Source organism: Salminus brasiliensis, chromosome 15 (genome assembly GCF_030463535.1).
Source record: "Salminus brasiliensis chromosome 15, fSalBra1.hap2, whole genome shotgun sequence".
NCBI classification, from domain to species: domain Eukaryota; kingdom Metazoa; phylum Chordata; class Actinopteri; order Characiformes; family Bryconidae; genus Salminus; species Salminus brasiliensis.
In genome coordinates, this window is record NC_132892.1 from 26894915 (window position 1) to 26911571 (window position 16657).

The 16657-nt window shown below is 39.2% G+C and overlaps 1 protein-coding gene across 1 annotated transcript; it reads left to right on the forward strand.

Annotated features, from left to right (window-relative positions):
- The first annotated feature begins 405 nt into the window (after positions 1-405).
- arl6 (ARF like GTPase 6) lies at positions 406-8816 on the forward strand. Its single transcript, XM_072657764.1, has 8 exons — positions 406-573; positions 1937-2083; positions 2912-2973; positions 3053-3121; positions 3394-3488; positions 3814-3943; positions 4511-4566; positions 5645-8816. The coding sequence occupies exons 2-8, from the start codon at positions 1961-1963 to the stop codon at positions 5668-5670; spliced, it is 561 nt and encodes a 186-aa protein (XP_072513865.1). The 5' UTR covers positions 406-573; positions 1937-1960; the 3' UTR covers positions 5671-8816.
- Positions 8817-16657: the final 7841 nt, after the last annotated feature.

Genomic DNA, 16657 nt, shown 5'->3' on the forward strand with positions numbered 1-16657 from the left:
AATCCCCAAATGCCCAGAACTCACAGATTGTCGCTTTAATTTAATAAAGCATTTCCTTAATGTAGCAATTCCCTCTTTTTAACAATCTGTTTCCTCAATTTACCTTTCCGTTCTATTAATGTAATAATCAATTAATCAAATAATCAATCATTTAAAGCAGCAGTCCTCACGATTTTTCATTTCAAATGAAAGTAGAAGTCTGGGGAAGGGCAGAAATATTATAATAAAGGGTAGAGGGGCAGAAATATTATAATACTAGGCAAGGAAAGACCGATTTAGTCAATAATTCAATCATTAAAAGTCTCTAAATATCATTACGCTCGGTAGGATTGCACGGCTCCGCCTGTACTGCAAGGTGCTGTTCCGAGGCTGTCCACTGGACGGCGCTGTTCAGCAGCAGCGCTGGTTTCCAAGCAACACTAGTAAATATCTGGCCTCGCTGCAGCTCCTGTTAAAAGCCGCACGGATTGGAGGGCTTCGTTAAAATGCGCTTTTCCTGAATTACCATCCTCGAAATTTCTCACTCTGGACTTTGGACGCGGACTGCAGCTGTAAAGCACCGAGGCACGGAAGGTGAGCTTTCTTTCAGCGAACGTAAATGCAATGGTGGGAATCCAGGCGAATCCAGGTCCGGGAAGTGGGAATCCGCTCCGGGATTTTTGTTCCAACTGCCTGGGCGGCTCTGCTGCAGCCGAGCTGCAGCAGAGCCGCCCAGGCAGTTGGAACAAAATCCCGGAGCGGATTCCCACTTCCCGGACCTGGACTCACCACCACTACATGGAATGGAGCTAGCCTAACTCTGAAAAGCCTCTGTGCGGATACGGAGCACATTTAGCTAGCTAGCTTCACCTGCAGGAAAGTCCTGGGGCAGCCTGGCTATTGTAGTTAGTTAGCTAGCTGGGTTAAAACGGGCGTAAAATAGTATGCAGGTTATGCAAGGAGAGCATCTAGCCAGCCAGCTAGCTAAAGTGGCTCAACGGATTAAGACTGCTGGCCGGCTAATAGCTGCGTCTGCCTGTGTTTATCTCTCTGAAAAACCGCCTTTCACGCTCCTTATCAGCCAACTAGTTGCTGATCAGCTGCTGTTAATACTCTACATTAAGACCCCCGACGACTACCTGCAGTACATGTCCAAATATTTGTGGCCAGCCCCTAAGTTGCACCCACTGCTGATACAGATTTGCAAAATCACACACATACAGCTCGTCTAGTCCCTGTAGAGAAGTACTGCCAATAGAATAGGACTGGGCAGATAAACATGGACCTGTTGGCATCATTGCCTAATATCAGGTGTGGACTAGGGGGGTATGAAGCCCCCCAGCACTGAGCTGTGGAGCAGTGGAACTGTGTTCTCTGAAATGATGATGATGATGATGGGGGTCCAGCCAATACGTTTAGGATGAGGTGGGGTGGTGGTCATCCAACAGCCTGAACTCACTAATGCTCTTGTCTTTGGGGTCCTGGCCCTGGCACTGGCCCACCTGAAAGCTATTACGGACCCTCTGAAGCACCGCCCAGCACATACAGCAAACAGCCCTTCTGCCAGCTCATCCCAAAATAATTGGATGAAGCACCACCAGCCATCATTCCAGACTACACAGCTCCACTGCTCCATAGCTCAATGCTGGGGGGCTTAGTACCCTCTAGCGCACGCCTGGCATTAGGCAGCATGGTGCGAATGGGTTCATGTCCTGTTCCTATTTTATTGACAGTACTTCTCTACAAGGACTAGATAAGAGGTGTGTGCATTTGACCCACAATAGGTGCAACCTAACATAGCTGAATGCATTCATTAGCGCCGTCCATACCTCCATCTTGCTACACCTATGCTAAGTGTGTTGTGACTGGTGTCAGTGCCACTGCCACAAGCCTGTAACTTGGTGGCAGCTGCTTCTTGCTTCTGAATTTTCCGCCTTGATCTGTTTGTTTTGTACAGAGCGGCCCCCGTCTATAAAGGCTAATGGGGCTCTTCGACAAACTGGCCGGTTGGCTGGGCTTGAAAAAGAAAGAAGTGAATGTGCTGTGCCTGGGGCTGGACAACAGCGGGAAAACCACCATCATCAACCAGCTAAAGCCCACCAACGTGAGTGTCACTCTTTCACTTCAGCCAGTAATGACTCCGGGAGATCACACTCGTCCTTTATTACACTGTAAATGTTATTTATGGCTTAGGGGAAGTAAGTGCTTGTACTTATTTGAATTGCCTTAGTTTATACTGTGTCATTAGTGTTCATTACAGTATTAATGAAGGGCATATTTTCCTGTCAGTCACTGAATCAAATTAAATACTCATCGTTTTTAAACAATCTCTAATTGCCTCATTTGTATAACAGAGTCAGTTACCTCGGGCAGTCATTTCTTTGTGTTTAAAACAGCACAGCAAACCATGTTAATCCCACAGATTGACACTTTTATTTTTTTTTTTTTTTTAAGAAAATTGCCCTTAGTTCAGGCTCCCATTGGTCCTAGGATCACTGGTTTGAATCCCAGGTCATGCTGCTTGCCATCAGCACCGGAGTCTGATAGAGCACAATTGGCCTTGCTCTGTCAGGGGTGGGTTGATGGCAATTCTAGTGTGATGTCGGTGAGCATGGGTGTCTGTTAGCTGTTATATCAGACATGGGGAGCCACACGTTCCTCAGAGCACACTGGCTGCCTGGCAATGCTTCACATGTTGTCTGTGCAGCCTCTTAGTGTTGGGGGCATTGCTGGTAATAGGGGAAGTAGCATGAACAGTCTGAGTAATTGGCCTTCCAAATTGGGTAAATAATGGGGTAACATTACAATTTAATTATTTAAAAATGCCCATGACACATTGATGAAAAAATACTATACCTCTGGGTTGTACACTGTAGGTTATCCAGGTTATCTTATTTGTCAAAACTGTCAGCATTAAATGGTCTGCTTACAGGCTCAGGCGCAGGACATTGTACCCACCATTGGCTTTAGCATAGAGAAATTCAAGACGTCCAGGTGAGGATCAGCATCGCATTCATTTTATAATAAAAATGACACATCTGTCGAGAGGTTGACCATATTGTTCTGTTTTTAGCCTGTCGTTCACAGTCTTTGACATGTCAGGCCAGGGCAGGTACAGAAACCTGTGGGAGCACTACTACAAGTAAGAACAAGCTTTCCTACCGTTTGAGAAGGGTTTTAGAGTGATGTTCAAAACTACACACTAAACTGTTTCCAGTGCCTTGTGTCTTGGAGACCTTGTATTACTTTATATTCTTGTACTTTTATTCTTGAACACATACTATGTGGGGGAAAAAGTATTGGGACACTTTTTCTGACATCCCATTCTAAACATATAGGCATTAATATGAAGTTGGTCCCCCTTTGTATGTATTGTGAGTGTATTTAATTACTTTCTGCCTCTTGTTTGTCCAGGGAGGGTCAGGCCATCATATTTGTCATTGACAGCAGTGATAAGCTAAGAATGGTGGTGGCCAAAGAAGAGTTAGACACCCTCCTTAACCATCCAGGTGAGCTTTGAATAAGTGTCTGGTTTACAGGGAGGCTAGATTTCTACAGGGGCTAGATAAGCTGTGTCAGCAATGGGTGCAGCTTACAACAGCTGAATTCATTCATTAGAAGAGGTGTCCACAAACCTTTGGACATACAGTGCATACTGTATTTATGTATTATCTGTCTATATAATGAAGTATCGCAAGTACCATAATCACAGTAACCTCTGTCATGTTGCCCACCATTAGACTCTCTTGAGCATTAAAGCAGCAGGTTATTTGCTGTTGTCGCTCTGAACTGTTTGCCTTATAGTTATGCTGCTCCTATCCTGTGTATCTGCAGATATCAAGCACAGAAGGATCCCCATCCTGTTTTTTGCTAATAAGATGGACCTAAGGGAAGCACTGTCATCAGTGAAGGTCTCTCAGCTTCTCTGCCTGGAGAACATCAAGGACAAACCCTGGCATATCTGGTAGGACACAATGCAAAGCGGAATAAAAATGCAGTTAATGGTTCTGTAGTTTGTTTGAGTTTCCTTTACAAGGGTTCTTTAAGAGTTGAAGACACTGTCGCTATCTAGCATCTAGAGTTCCTAACGTGTTTGTCTGCCTACAGTACGAACACAGCTGCCAGCCATATCAAATTATTGGAATGAATAGTTCACCCTGTCCTTAAATAAAGTAAAAACAGCTCATTAATCACCTACTACTCCCATTACTTTTACATTATATTTACATTAATGGTATTTGGTTGACCTTCTCATCCAGAGCGACTTTTGAATAATGAATGCATTTGAATAATGACGGATCATGCATGGATTTCACTTGATCACTGGAGAAGCCAAAACACAGGATGCTTTTTGATCGGATTTCGATTAGAGCACTCAATCTACACACAAGTGTAAACTGTACGCATTTTCTGTGTCCGGATGCAGTTAGGGAAGTGGAATACGGTACAAGTGTTTATTATTGTTATAGACACTTTGCTCTTTGCTCTGTCCAAATCTCTCACAGTATGAATATGCTTGGGTGCTTTTCAGTGCCAGCAATGCCGTCCAGGGCGAGGGTCTGCAGGAGGGAGTTGACTGGCTGCAAGGTACAGAATTAACTGCATTAACTGTTCATAAAGGCTCAGATCAGTTCTGTTTTAGTTGAGTTAGATTCTCAAGATGCTTTTGTACATCGTTTATTTCAATGTGAATGAAATATGTTACATCAATACAGTAAAAGTGAGCAGATTGTAATTATGTTGATGTAATGTATTTTATAGCTGTGGAAACTAATCTGAATTCAGTAAATCCAAGTCGGTCCTTTTTTCAGTATAGAACCCTAACCTCCAACCCACATGTACATTCAGCTGCATTTGTTTTTATTTCCTGCCCTTTTTTCACCCAAGAACAAATTGCACTGTAAGTATTGTATTAGGTTGAACATGCCAGTGGTGGCTGTTAGTTTGTGTCTATTGCGAATCTTTAGTCACTTACGGCTGTGTCCACATACACTGATCAGCCATAACATTAACACCACCTGATTAATATTGAGTAGGTCCCTCTTGTGCCGCCACAACACACCTGACCATTCGAAGCATGGACTCCACAAGACTTCTAAAGGTGTCATGTGGTATCTGGCACCAGTGGTAGTCACCTACCAAAAGTGGTCTAAGAAAGTCCAAGGCTAATTGGGCAATCCATGGAGGACCCACGTCCAAGCTTGAAAGACTTAGAGGACCTGCTGCTAACCTCTAACCATCACAATTTGACCCTTGTCAAAGTGTCTCTGACTCTTAAGATTGCCTATCTGTCCAGCTTTTAACACCTTTACTACCTTCAAGAACTGACTGACTGAACTGAATGTTTTTCACTTTTGGTACTAATGTTATGGCTAATCAGTGTACACACACCACACTCAGAATGTGGCACCAAGTGGTTGAATGTTTCTTTCTATTATCTACCATGGTTTTGAAATGTGTTTGAGTCCAGCACAAGTGATTATTGTGTTCTCCAACCCTGTGTTTCTACCTGTGCCCTGACCAGTAATACAGTGCCCTACTTTAGCCCTAAATTGTCTAGTGTTGGTCAGTGTGCCCTCAGTGATTCTCCTGCACCAGTGTCAGTTGTCATGTGTATGTGAGTGAGTTGTATGTGAGAGTGTCTTCCTCTTTTATTCCCCAACAGATCAGATCAGAACGATGAGAACGTGAAACCGTCATAAAATACAAAGCCACATCTCGCTCACGCAATAGCAACAACGCCTCCCACAGACGTCAAATCAAGCCTGACCTTCAACTCGTAGGCATGATGGGCCATCTGTGGTGACCCACACTTGGAAGCTCAGAGTCTGGTAGTGTGAGATGCTGTTTCGCTTTGATTCTGTGGCACTGCTTATTTTACTCCCATGCTTAGTTCAGTTGTCTACAGTAGGCAGGCAGTTAGGTTCTACAGTATGTGCTCATGGAAGCAGAGCTAAAAGTAATGAAACTACAAACACTTTATACCTCTGCTAAAGAGGAGACATTTATTTTATAATTGACTCGACTGCCCAAAGCAGTCGAGTGTTTCTTCATGCTTCACAAGGCAGGATTTTACAATTAGCCATACAACTTAAGACCAAACATTACATTCTCAGTCTTCCTTTCACCTCAGCTGTTGTCAACATGGTGTTGTGTTTTTAGCCTCCAGTGCAAAGACAGCCGACTTCACACACCAAATCAGTCTGTGTTGGTCACTAAATGCCAGGTAAGGGCAGAGTTATGTGAACCTAATTCCTTTTAGCCAAAACATAAGCCTCTTCTTCTATCAGACAAGGCTGGAAATATGTTAACTGGCTAACTTTCCAGGTTTAATTCAGCAGTGGTTTCTGTTGGTGAGTAGTGTCCCAGTGAACATGTCTGTGTGGGGCCTGTATGGGTAGCCCAACTGGGAACCAGAACGTTTGTCCTCGGGTTCCACGTTGGCCACACATATGAATGCCCACCGGGATGAGTGATGGAACCAGGAGGGGTTAAACATGGATCCCGTTGTGTTGTACATTGCATTAGGGGCCTAGATGGGACGCGTGAGAATTAAGATGGGCCAGTTTGAGAAGGCCAACTGGGTCCCAGTAAAAACATAGGTACAAACCCACCCAGAACCCATTCCACCTGGAAAATTCACCCATATTCCACCCAAGTGAGCCCCACATAAGCATGTTGGCTGAGGTGTCTATTGCGAGAAACCTCTCCCTTTATTCTCACTGTTGGTTTTCACTTCTGCTAATAGGGGTTAGTGATGGGAAATTCAGGTCCAGGTCAGATGCTTTGCATCTTTTAGCTCTTTAAAAACATATGCATAATTCAATGGCTGAAAGGGAAACAAGGTCTTTCAGAGTGGTTTAATGTGAAATGCTGCATTACTAAGTCAGATTTCTATACAGTGGTGGGGATAGGTCACAGCGTTTTTACAACACACATACTATTTAGATCACAGTAACTGGTGAACCTAAATCTTCTGACATTTATATTTAATGTTAATTAACCACTTTGACAAGAACCAAACTGTGTTGGCTAGATAACTTGGTCAGAACATCTCCAAAGCATCTGGCAGGTCTTGTGGGTGTCGATGCCGGTGTGCATTGGTCCAAGAAATGACAACCAGTAAATCAGCGACAGGGTCATGGGCACCTAAGGCCTATTGATTTGATCCATTCAGGCCCCACCTCACAACTTACAGGACTTAAAGCATCTGCTGCTCACGTCTTTGTGCCAGATACCACAGGACACCTTCAGAGGTCTTGTGAGGTCCATGCCTCGAATGGTCAGATTTGCTGTTATGCCACTAGGGGGCCCTACTAATTACTATAGTTCTGACTGGGCAAGTTTTTTCTAAAATGAAGCATTTCACCTCTGGCCATTCTGAATGACTTGGTTTGCATGTTTCATTCTGCAGAGATATTAAAAAGGCTTTGGACATTCCTTTTAGGTTGCCTTTACTCTGCTTAGTGAAATACCCTCCAGTTGGTCGACTTTCTTTGTGCTCAGTTTAGGTATGTTTTAGGTGGCATTTTTTTGCCATGCATCTTGTTATCAAGGTATGTTGGTCCTGTAAGTATGCCTCTGCACACATGGACAATTTGACATTATATATTTACTTTATATTCCTATTTTTTTATTATTTATCTGCTGCATTATTACCAAAACACAATGTTGCTGTCGCACACCAGCTTAGATCTCTATTTTTGCAGTTTTTCACTTTTTGACCTAATCTGAATCTGGCAGTTTTGTCAAAATTACATGTTGAATGGACCAGTAGAAATGCTCCAAAAATGACTCCGACTTAAATCTTTTAACATTGACTTCCAAGTTAAGAAGTTTTTTTCCCCTCTCCTGTGAAGTTGCCACCTTTGAGATACAGTTTTTTGTGTTGTGACGATATGCTCAGGCGATCATTCTTTTCTTGTTTTAGACTCTGCTGTAATTTGTCTTTTACGCTTAAGAATGTAAAGCTTTCAATTCGGTTTGTATCTCAACTCTCTTGTACTAGGATGTTTAAAAGAGTAAAAATTTCACCAGTAAAAAGAATTTGTCTCTATGAAACGTTGCTTTGCTTGTTGACTATTATTTGCCTTATTCTCTAATTGTCGTGTGTAGTTTCAGGATATTCTAGACCTAAAGGTTGTTAGTTACCTCCAGTTATCTGGAGGTTTATCTGGAGTTTCATAAATTTATCTGGAGGTTCTTCACACTCACACATCTCATTTACAAAAAAGGTTAAATGCTTTTTTTGTTGTTTCTATATTTAAAAGGTCTTATACAGAACCACCTACAATCCACCAGTGCAAAGGAATTAGTACCCAGACAGTGAAGAACTATAGCATAGATTATTGCTGAGCTTGACGTCTACATGAGTCTTTTGTTCTGTCTCCACTGGGTATTAAATACTAATAGAGGGAATTGCAGGACACGTATTACATGTTACGATTGATATGTTTGAGCTAAATTATTAATATTTGTACAACCATCCAACAGACTACTGCTGCAAATAAACCATAACAGTAAACTAATGTGTATAATTCAACTACTGATGAAATTGTGTCGTCCTGTGCTGGAGGCTGGGTGTAACAGTTGATACAAACATTTCATAAACATAATGAATTTGAATCAGACATGTTTTGTAATCTAAATACACATGGAGCTTAATTTTGAATAAGGAATGTCACTGTGACAGTAATTGAATGATGTATCTGCATTCAAATAAAATTGATTAGTGGAAATAAATCAATTTCAATAATTTAAGTGTGAATTTTGTGACTTACACAAAATTCCTGGAATTTAGGTTTTTGTTTGGGTGAACTGGGGGGGTCCAAGCACTTGGACTTTGCACTTCGTCATTGATTTTGTTTGCTTAGCATCACAAAAAACACACAAAATGGTTTCATATTTAAAGTAAATAGTTAATCATTCCAATATATGAAGTCCATATTCAAATAATCATCTCCATAAATACAACAAATATCTGTTTCCACATTAAAGAAATGATTCCTAAAAAGAAGCAAATATACGTGTCAGTGTGTCAGTAATTTGACTTGGGCACACAATTCCTGGGTTTTGTTTATGTTTGGGCTTATTGGGAGTCCAAACTCTTGTCATTGTTTATGGTTGCTGTGTTCCAAGTTAAATACATAAATACCATCACAAAAATGAAGTTTATTAAATATCACAAGTATAATTGGAATATTTGTTTCTAACCAAAGGTTGTCAGCTTTTAATCTCTATACATACAGAAAACTATCTACATCCAAAACAAGTATAATTAGTGAAAAGGCCTGTGTATAATATAAGTCAGTCATTGTCAAGTGTAAAGTCTTTAATGTGATGGTTACTTTCATGGGTCCTTATAAAGCGCAGCAGTATGAAAGGTTCTCCTCTGCGGTACTGAATTTAAATCAGCCGCACATGAGATGTATTTGGCCTGGGTCGGGGGTGGCACAATCAATGAGAGAGATAAAACAGGCCCCGTGGGGCTCTCCACACTGTTCCCAGAACAGCTGCTGTGGGGGGCTGACCTGTAGCCTCAGTCGTGACTAATCAGATATGCTCCCTCATTAAGACCTCCATGCAGCATGGGCATTGAGACGAGCAGTAGATGGCGACATCTAATCAGGAGCCCATCTGTCGCTTATGGAATTACATACAGAACCAGGGGGCTCCCTCTCAATTGAACTACTGATGAAATCGTGTCGTCCTGTGCTGGAGACCTGGATTTAGCCGTCTGAGACAGATTGTAGTTTAGAAATAGTAAAACGTTTTTGATGACAACGTCAGGAATGTACACTAAGAAAACGAGGGCATAGTTCATAATTCTACCTGACATCTACACTCACCAAGCAGTTTATACAGGAGGACTGTGTAGGGCACATTAGAGCTACACTGTATACCAAAAAACATCCACAGCCCCCATTGCTCACACAGCTTTGTACAATCGCTATAGAAAAGTATTGTCAATAGAATAGGACTCTCTGAGGCACAACACACTAAGGTCACCATGTCCAATGCCAAGCAATGGCTAATGGGTAGTGCCCAAGCTCCATCTAGTACCTTTGTGATGCATTGAAGTGACATTTGTGATCTAGCACTCTTTCAGAACATCTCAGGTAGCCTTTCAGTCTGCAGTACATGTCTAGTACTCCACTTTTTAAGAGAAGAGTCTTTGAAGGATTCCCTGTAGAACACTGCTGAAACAAAAATGGTCAGGCTAGTTACTATGCTAGCTCTTGACCAGCATAGGGTATGTCTCTATTTGAGTTTGAGGGTTTAGCTGCTCTACCAGCATGACCAACCTCACCAGGCTGGTCAACTAGCTTGTGCAAACTGGTTGACAAAGACAAACAGTGTGACCACCATAACCAGTTCGAACAAACTGGTCTACCAGCATGACCACACTGATCCACAAGTATGACCAGTTTAAACAAACTAGACTGTGGTCATACTGGTAGACCAGCTGAACCATCATCTTCACCATCAAAGACCGGATTAGACCATCTGAAACCAGCCGCCAGGAAAAGCTGGTCTTTAGCTGGATGTTTCAGCAGGTGATCAGCAATGTTGGTTTCTTAAAGATCTGTGTTTGTTAAAGAGTGTGAAGAGCATGGTAAAGAACCTTTCCCTCAACTGAAGCTTCTTTAAGAAATTAAAAGCTTCTTTTCACTCAGACATCTCATCAGTTCATTGCAGTAGCCCACTTTTATGTACCTGCTGATGTATTACAAACGTGTTTGTACAGATCACTGTATGAACTGTGAGTCTGTACTGCTGTTAATCTAAAGAGATAATGTACATTAATATTCATGGCTAATATTGACTCACAGAATTAATTGTAATGGAATATTGTGGTTTTTTTTTAGTCTACACTCGTATGTCAGTGTTGAGTTCACATGCAGGGTTTCTGAACGGGCTGCACTTTTCCCTGAAGCCACTAGGCAGCGTCAGCACACCACACCTGCAGCAGAAGCACCTTGTGTATGACACACAAACCACAGCTTAATATGTCACATATGTGTATACATGTGTACACCCTTACCACACCCCATCGTTCCTTAGTGTAAAGGGCTACCAGTTGTAGAGCTAGAAAACAGGGTGAAAGGAGGCTAATAGAGTATGTAGGAACTGAAGGACTATAGTTTTTCCCATTTTCCCAAACCAGAGATGGTCAAAGTATTGTAAAATGTGTATATATATATATATATATATATATATATATATATATATATATATATATATATATATGATTATAACACACACACACACACATATATACATATATATATATATATATATATATATATATATATATATATATATATATATATATATATAAACACACACATTTTACAATACTTTGACCATCTCTGGTTTGGGAAAAATTAAGAGACCACCCTACATGATCAGTTTCTCTGGTTTACTATTTCTAGGCAGTGTGTTTAGGGAAATCATAAACAACATTTCCCCTAAATTCTAAATAAGAATATTACTATTTAGAGCGTTTATTTGCAGAAATGACAACAGCTCAAAACAACTGCTTAAATAATGCAAATCAATAAAAAACAAATAAAAAAAAATTATATTTCTTGAAATGCAAAGAAGTTATTATTCTAATTAAAACACAGTACTAATATTTGAACTTTTAGAGCATTCAGAAATCTGAAATAATATGCTGAAATAACCTAGCCTGCCAATCCCAGCTTTCATGTCTTGCCAGGCTCTCCTCTAGTCTTTCACATTGCTGTTGGGACTTTATGCCATTCATAGTCTGTAAATTCAGGAAACTCAGCTTTGTTTGATGAAATGTCTGAATAAAATCACTTAAGTGGTCTCAATTTTTTTCCAGATCTGTAGATATAACTGCCCCAAACAGATCCAGATCCAACCAACCTAATGCTGAATGACCTGATGCAGTGAATGCTTCTTCACACTGTTGTGAAGTCACACTTTGATGTTAATGTTTGGTAGTGGTTGTACTGTACAGTGTACTGTATGTATGGATGGCTGTATTTGAGTGTACGGTATGGATGTATTTGAATGGTGTGTGTTTGGTTGGGATTTGGGTTTCAGACCTGCACTCTGCTCGACACACTTCAAAGGGCACAGAACCAGATGTGGCTCGCGCGCTCATTAACTCCTCTCAGTGCACGCGCAGTGCGCGCCACGGCGCCACGACAGGCGCCACTCTAAGCAGAAAGCATGGCGGATACCCAAAGGGCTGCTGTCCCAACCCGGAGCAGCTGCTGTTTACCCCAGTGCAGTATTCTATTCTCCATATAAATCTACACAAACACATTTCTGCACATGCACAGCGCTTCTTCTGGACCTACTTTTTAAGGAATTGTCTGAAGTACTGTTGAATGGCGAAGAGTGGTCTTGACCAGGCTTTCTCCTTTATAGACAGCCCCTAACATCTGTATGGGAAGTGTGTTAGTAGCTCCTGGCTGCTCATAATTGGGAGCTTCATGGCAGGCTGTCAAGTGTTTCTCCCAGTTCAATTAGTGGAGTTTGGGCAGAGGAAGTTGAAGAAGATCCATCACCATTAAATTGGCTTCCTCCAGAATTTCCTTGACTTGTATTTGAGGCAGCCCTTTTTCTCTGTCCAGGAAAATGTCTCTAAAATGTAAATATGCTGTTTACAGCTGTTTAAAGCTGTCAAAATATAGTTGTGGAACACAAAGATGCAATTAGAGAAGACACTTCACACTTCTGAGAAATGCTCTGAAGTGCCTGTATGTTTGGCTGGATTTGGAGATTTCAACGCTTTAAACTCCAGACCTGTTATTCAACATTTATCATACGACTTGTAATCCAGGAATTATCATCAGTACTCATTGACTACTTTGAATTATTCAGTATCCATGACCTGGCATGCCATTTTTACAGTAACTACTATAAATTACTCAGTAAATCTTTAGCAACAATAACTATTATGAATTACTCAACCTATTTAAATTATTCAGTATTTTTTATATTGTATACTTTATACTTTATTCATTAACCATCGTGAATTATTCAATTTCCACTATGAATTACGCAGTACTCACTATGAATTACTCAGTACTCACTATGAATTACATAGTACTTACTATGAATTATTCACTCTGAATTATTCAGTATCCACTATGAACTACTCAATAAGCACTGTGAATTATTCAGTCTGTGAATATTGCACTCTTTGAGCTATCATTCAGACACAGAGTTATCATTCAGACAGTTATCATTCAGACAGAGTTTTTATTCAGTTATCATTCAGACTCAGAGTTATTATTCAGACACAAAGTTATCATTCAGACACAGAGTTTTTATTCAGTTATCATTCAGACACAGAGTTATTATTCAGACACAGAGTTATCATTTAGACAGAGTTATCATTTAGACACAGTTATCATTCAGACAGAGTTATCATTTAGACAGTTATAATTCAGACACAGAGTTATCATTCAGACACAGAGTTATTATTCAAACACAGTTATAATTCAGACACAGTTGTCATTCAGACACAGAGTTATTATTCAGACAGGGTTAAGACACAGAGTTATAATTCAGACACAGTTATCATTCAGACACAGAGTTATCATTCAGACACAGTTATAATTCAGACACAGTTATCATTCAAACACAGTTATCATTCAGACAGAGTTATAATTCAGACAGAGTTATAATTCAGACACAGTTATAATTCAGACAGAGTTATAATTCAGACACAGTTATAATTCAGACACAGAGTTATCATTCAGACACAGTTATCATTCAGACACAGTTATAATACAGACACAGAGTTATCATTCAGACAGAGTTATAATTCAGACACAGAGTTATAATTCAGACACAGAGTTATAATTCAGACACAGTTATAATTCAGACAGAGTTATAATTCAGACACAGTTATAATTCAGACACAGAGTTATAATTCAGACACAATTATGAAGAGTTATAATTCAGACACAGTTATGAAGAGTTATAATTCAGACAGTTATAATTCAGACACAGTTATAATTCAGACACAGAGTTATAATTCAGACACAGTTATAATTCAGACACGGTTATCATTCAGACAGAGTTATAATTCAGACACAGTTATCATTCAGACAGAGTTATAATTCAGACAGTTATAATTCAGACACAGAGTTATAATTCAGACACAGTTATAATTCAGACACGGTTATCATTCAGACAGAGTTATAATTCAGACACAGTTATCATTCAGACAGAGTTATAATTCAGACACAGTTATCATTCAGACAGAGTTATCATTCAGACAGAGTTATAATTCAGACAGTTATAATTCAGACAGTTATAATTCAGACACAGAGTTATAATTCAGACACAGTTATAATTCAGACACAGTTATCATTCAGACACAGTTATAATTCAGACACAGTTATCATTCAGACAGAGTTATAATTCAGACACAGAGTTATCATTCAGACACAGTTATAATTCAGACACAGAGTTATAATTCAGACACAGTTATAATTCAGACAGTTATAATTCAGACAGAGTTATCATTCAGACACAGAGTTATCATTCAGACACAGTTATAATTCAGACAGAGTTATCATTCAGACACAGAGTTATAATTCAGACACGGTTATCATTCAGACAGAGTTATAATTCAGACACAGTTATAATTCAGACACAGAGTTATAATTCAGACACAGTTATGAAGAGTTATAATTCAGACACAGTTATGAAGAGTTATAATTCAGACAGTTATAATTCAGACACAGTTATAATTCAGACACAGAGTTATAATTCAGACACAGTTATAATTCAGACACGGTTATCATTCAGACAGAGTTATAATTCAGACAGTTATCATTCAGACAGAGTTATAATTCAGACAGTTATAATTCAGACACAGAGTTATAATTCAGACACAGTTATAATTCAGACACGGTTATCATTCAGACAGAGTTATAATTCAGACACAGTTATAATTCAGACACGGTTATCATTCAGACAGAGTTATAATTCAGACACAGTTATCATTCAGACAGAGTTATCATTCAGACAGAGTTATAATTCAGACAGTTATAATTCAGACAGTTATAATTCAGACACAGAGTTATAATTCAGACACAGTTATAATTCAGACACAGTTATCATTCAGACAGAGTTATAATTCAGACACAGTTATCATTCAGACAGAGTTATAATTCAGACACAGAGTTATCATTCAGACACAGTTATAATTCAGACACAGAGTTATAATTCAGACACAGTTATAATTCAGACAGTTATAATTCAGACAGAGTTATCATTCAGACACAGAGTTATCATTCAGACACAGTTATAATTCAGACAGAGTTATAATTCAGACACAGTTATAATTCAGACACAGAGTTATCATTCAGACACAGTTATAATTCAGACACAGAGTTATCATTCAGACACAGTTATAATTCAGACAGAGTTATCATTCAGACACAGAGTTATAATTCAGACACGGTTATCATTCAGACAGAGTTATAATTCAGACACAGTTATAATTCAGACACAGAGTTATAATTCAGACACAGTTATGAAGAGTTATAATTCAGACACAGTTATGAAGAGTTATAATTCAGACAGTTATAATTCAGACACAGTTATAATTCAGACACAGAGTTATAATTCAGACACAGTTATAATTCAGACACGGTTATCATTCAGACAGAGTTATAATTCAGACACAGTTATCATTCAGACAGAGTTATAATTCAGACAGTTATAATTCAGACAGTTATAATTCAGACACAGAGTTATAATTCAGACACAGTTATAATTCAGACACGGTTATCATTCAGACAGAGTTATAATTCAGACACAGTTATCATTCAGACAGAGTTATAATTCAGACACAGTTATCATTCAGACACAGTTATCATTCAGACAGAGTTATAATTCAGACACAGTTATCATTCAGACAGAGTTATAATTCAGACACAGTTATAATTCAGACACAGAGTTATCATTCAGACACAGTTATCATTCAGACAGAGTTATAATTCAGACACAGTTATAATTCAGACACAGAGTTATAATTCAGACACAGTTATCATTCAGACAGAGTTATAATTCAGACACAGTTATAATTCAGACACAGAGTTATAATTCAGACACAGAGTTATCATTCAGACACAGTTATAATTCAGACACAGTTATAATTCAGACACAGAGTTATAATTCAGACACAGTTATAATTCAGACAGTTATAATTCAGACAGAGTTATCATTCAGACACAGAGTTATCATTCAGACACAGTTATCATTCAGACACAGAGTTATCATTCAGACACAGAGTTATAATTCAGACACAGTTATCATTCAGACACAGAGTTATAATTCAGACACAGTTATAATTCAGACATTTATTATTCAGACATTTATCATTCAGACACAGTTATCATTCAGACACAGAGTTATCATTCAGACACAGAGTTATAATTCAGACACAGTTATAATTCAGACATTTATCATTCAGACACAGAGTTATAATTCAGACACAGTTATAATTCAGACAGAGTTATCATTCAGACAGAGTTATCATTCAGACACAGAGTTATAATTCAGACACAGTTATCATTCAGACAGAGTTATAATTCAGACACAGAGTTATAATTCAGACACAGAGTTATCATTCAGACAGTTATAATTCAGACACAGTTATAATTCAGACACAGAGTTA

Bases quoted from the DNA above. Each gene is read 5' to 3' on its own strand.
- arl6 (XM_072657764.1), top strand. From the start codon at position 1,961: ATGGGGCTCTTCGACAAACTGGCCGGTTGGCTGGGCTTGAAAAAGAAA. The intron at 3,122-3,393 runs GTAAGAACAAGC...TTGTTTGTCCAG, and splicing joins CTGTGGGAGCACTACTACAA to GGAGGGTCAGGCCATCATAT. The intron at 3,489-3,813 runs GTGAGCTTTGAA...GTGTATCTGCAG, and splicing joins CACCCTCCTTAACCATCCAG to ATATCAAGCACAGAAGGATC.